Source organism: Myotis davidii, unplaced genomic scaffold (assembly GCF_000327345.1).
Source record: "Myotis davidii unplaced genomic scaffold, ASM32734v1 scaffold244, whole genome shotgun sequence".
Taxonomy (NCBI): Eukaryota; Metazoa; Chordata; class Mammalia; order Chiroptera; family Vespertilionidae; genus Myotis; species Myotis davidii.
In genome coordinates this window covers 935,593-938,029 of record NW_006294993.1, presented here as the reverse complement: position 1 = coordinate 938,029, position 2,437 = coordinate 935,593, and the positions used below count along the sequence as shown (strand labels likewise).

The 2,437-nt window shown below is 56.2% G+C and overlaps 1 protein-coding gene across 2 annotated transcripts in view; it reads left to right on the top strand.

Annotated features, from left to right (window-relative positions):
- The window catches only part of SLC17A9 (solute carrier family 17 (vesicular nucleotide transporter), member 9), a 13,691-nt gene extending 12,682 nt beyond the window's left edge, over positions 1–1,009 (top strand). For both annotated transcript variants that reach the window (XM_006769534.2, XM_006769533.2), the window contains one exon: positions 70–1,009. In XM_006769534.2, coding sequence (XP_006769597.1) covers positions 70–233 — 164 coding nt within the window. In that variant the 3' untranslated portion in view covers positions 234–1,009. The remainder of the gene's footprint in view (positions 1–69) is intronic.
- Positions 1,010–2,437: the final 1,428 nt, after the last annotated feature.

The window sequence follows — 2,437 nt, the reverse complement described above, 5'->3', positions numbered from 1 at the left end:
CAGCTCTTCTCACCCAAACTGCCTGGGACTGCCTGTCACTCACCCTGCTGTCCCCTCTCTTGGGTGCAGGTGTTGTGGGTGTGGGCCTGGGTGGTTACCTGATCGAGACCACGGGCTCCTGGACGTCTGTGTTCAACCTGGTGGCCGTGGTCAGCAGCCTGGGGCTGTGCACCTTCCTGATGTTCGGAAAGGCCCAGAGGGTGGACCTGAGCCCCAGGCAGGAAGACCTCTAGCTGCCCGCCCCCCGCCCCAAGGCCCGTCCATCAGCCTTGGGCGAGTGGCTTCATTTAAGAGCCTCTCCTCTTGACTGCAAACATGGGACCTCGGAGAGTGAGCCTCAGTGGAGCAGGAGTGGGGCCTCAGTTTCCCCTCTGCCATCGGGTGCGTGCCCTACTCAGCATTGGTGGGCCTGTCACCGGTGACTGGAGTCAGTGTAGAGCCAGGTGTGCCCTGCCCTCAGCCGCCTGGGAGCAGTGGCTGGCACAGGGCCTGGACTGCACTCCGTCCCCAACACTGCTTTGCTCTGTTTCTTGGCACTCGGGGCCGGGTCATTCTCTGGTGGGCATCCTGGGTACTGTGGGGGATTGAGCAGCATCCTTGGCCCCCAACACTGTCTCCTGATGTCACCAAGTGTCCCCCGGGTTGGGTGGGGGGCAGTGAGCTCCAGCCCTTTGGCTGTCTTTGGACCCCACCTCAAGGTCTCCCTCCCGTGGATCCCCAGACACTAGCAATGCGCTCTGCTTCCCTGGCACCCGGTGCCACTGTGTGGGAACCTGGCACCCTCTCCTGCCCAAGCCGTTCCCCAGAACCAGGCGACCCTGCCTTCCAGTTTACGACAAAGGAGCCGTCGCTCATGAATAATAGGTGTCACCAGATGTATATGGAGAGAAAAGAAATACAAAATGTGGGGAACGTACCAAAGCCTTATTTAAATGATGACTATTCATTTATTTAAAAGAAGACTGTTATTTTAAAGCACATTGTTAAAAGAATAAATACTTGTAAAATATTTTTTGAACTCATTCACAGGAAACCAGTAAAGCGTTACAAACAGGTCAAAGGAGAAGCCCAGAAACAGACCGAGGGGTAGCCAGGGCACTGCATGGGGCGAGGTGCTGCGTGACCCCACGGCTGGTGTCAGGGACAGGGGCACTGCTATCAGCTCCCCACAGAGCCCAGCAGCCCCGCCCACAGTCACACAGCCCAGGCCAGCTGTGCAGGGACATCTGTTGGTTCCTATTTCAGCACAAACTTCCCCCACAGTCTCCCCACTTTTTTTTTAATCCTCACCTGAAGATATTTTTCCATTGATTTTTAGAGAGAGGGAAAGACAGAGAAATATCAATGTGAGAAGAACATATCGATTGGTTGCCTCCTGCATGTGCCCCAGGGAGGAGCCTGCGACTGAGCTACGTGCCCTTGACTGGAATTGAACCCGGGACCCTTTGTTCTGCAGGCCGACGCTCTAGCCACTGAGCTAAACTGGCCTAGGGCTAGTCTCCCCACTTTTGATTAGAAAGAATCTGAGAGATTCTTTTTAAAAAATATATTTTTATTAATTTCAGAAAGGAAGGGAGAGGGAGAGAGAAACAGAAACATCAATGATGAGAGAGAATCATGGATTGGCTGCCTCCTGCAAGCCCCCCACTGGGGATCTAGCCCCAAACCCAGGTATGTGCCCTTAACTGGAATCGAACCCAGGCCCCTTTGGTCCGCAGGCCGACACTCTATCCACTGAGCCAAACCGGCCAGGTTGAATCTGAGAGATTCTTGATCACAGGGTGAGTGTGGCCGGGTGGGCGGGGCCTGTCTGCAGAGGTGCAGGAGAACGCGAATGTCCCATAAAGGCCTTGGGTTTGCTCGGCTGGGGTTTCATGAGCAACCTCAAGTGGACCCACTTCTGTGGCCCGCTGTCCTGAGGCAGCTCCCAGGACACGACAGGAGGGCCACCCTGGCAACCGCAGGTGAGTGGCAGCTCAGCGCCAGGAGTGCATTCACCCTCCTGTGCAGCCGCCACCACCATCTCCAGAACTTTTTCATCTTGTGAACTGACACTGTCCCCATTACACACTCACTCCCCGGCCCCAGACACTGGCACCCACCCCTCCAGTCTGTGGTTCTGATGACTCTAAGCACCTCGTGTAAGTGGAACCATGGACCTTTGTCTCTCGTGACTGACTTGCCCACTCAGCATAATGCCCCCAGCTCCCCGTGTGGAGCAGGCGTCGGGCTTCCTTCCTCTCCGTCCTGTGTGGATGGCACTGCTGGGCGTGCTCGCTCTTCCTCCCGTCTGACGCCGCCGTCTGTCGGGCCCGAGTCCCTCTGCCAGGAACTGGACCTCCTTGGACACTGGGTATCGGACGAAGACATGAGAAGTCACGGGCATAGAGAGAGCCTTCATTGTAGCCCAAGTAGCCGTGGCTAACAAGGAGCCATC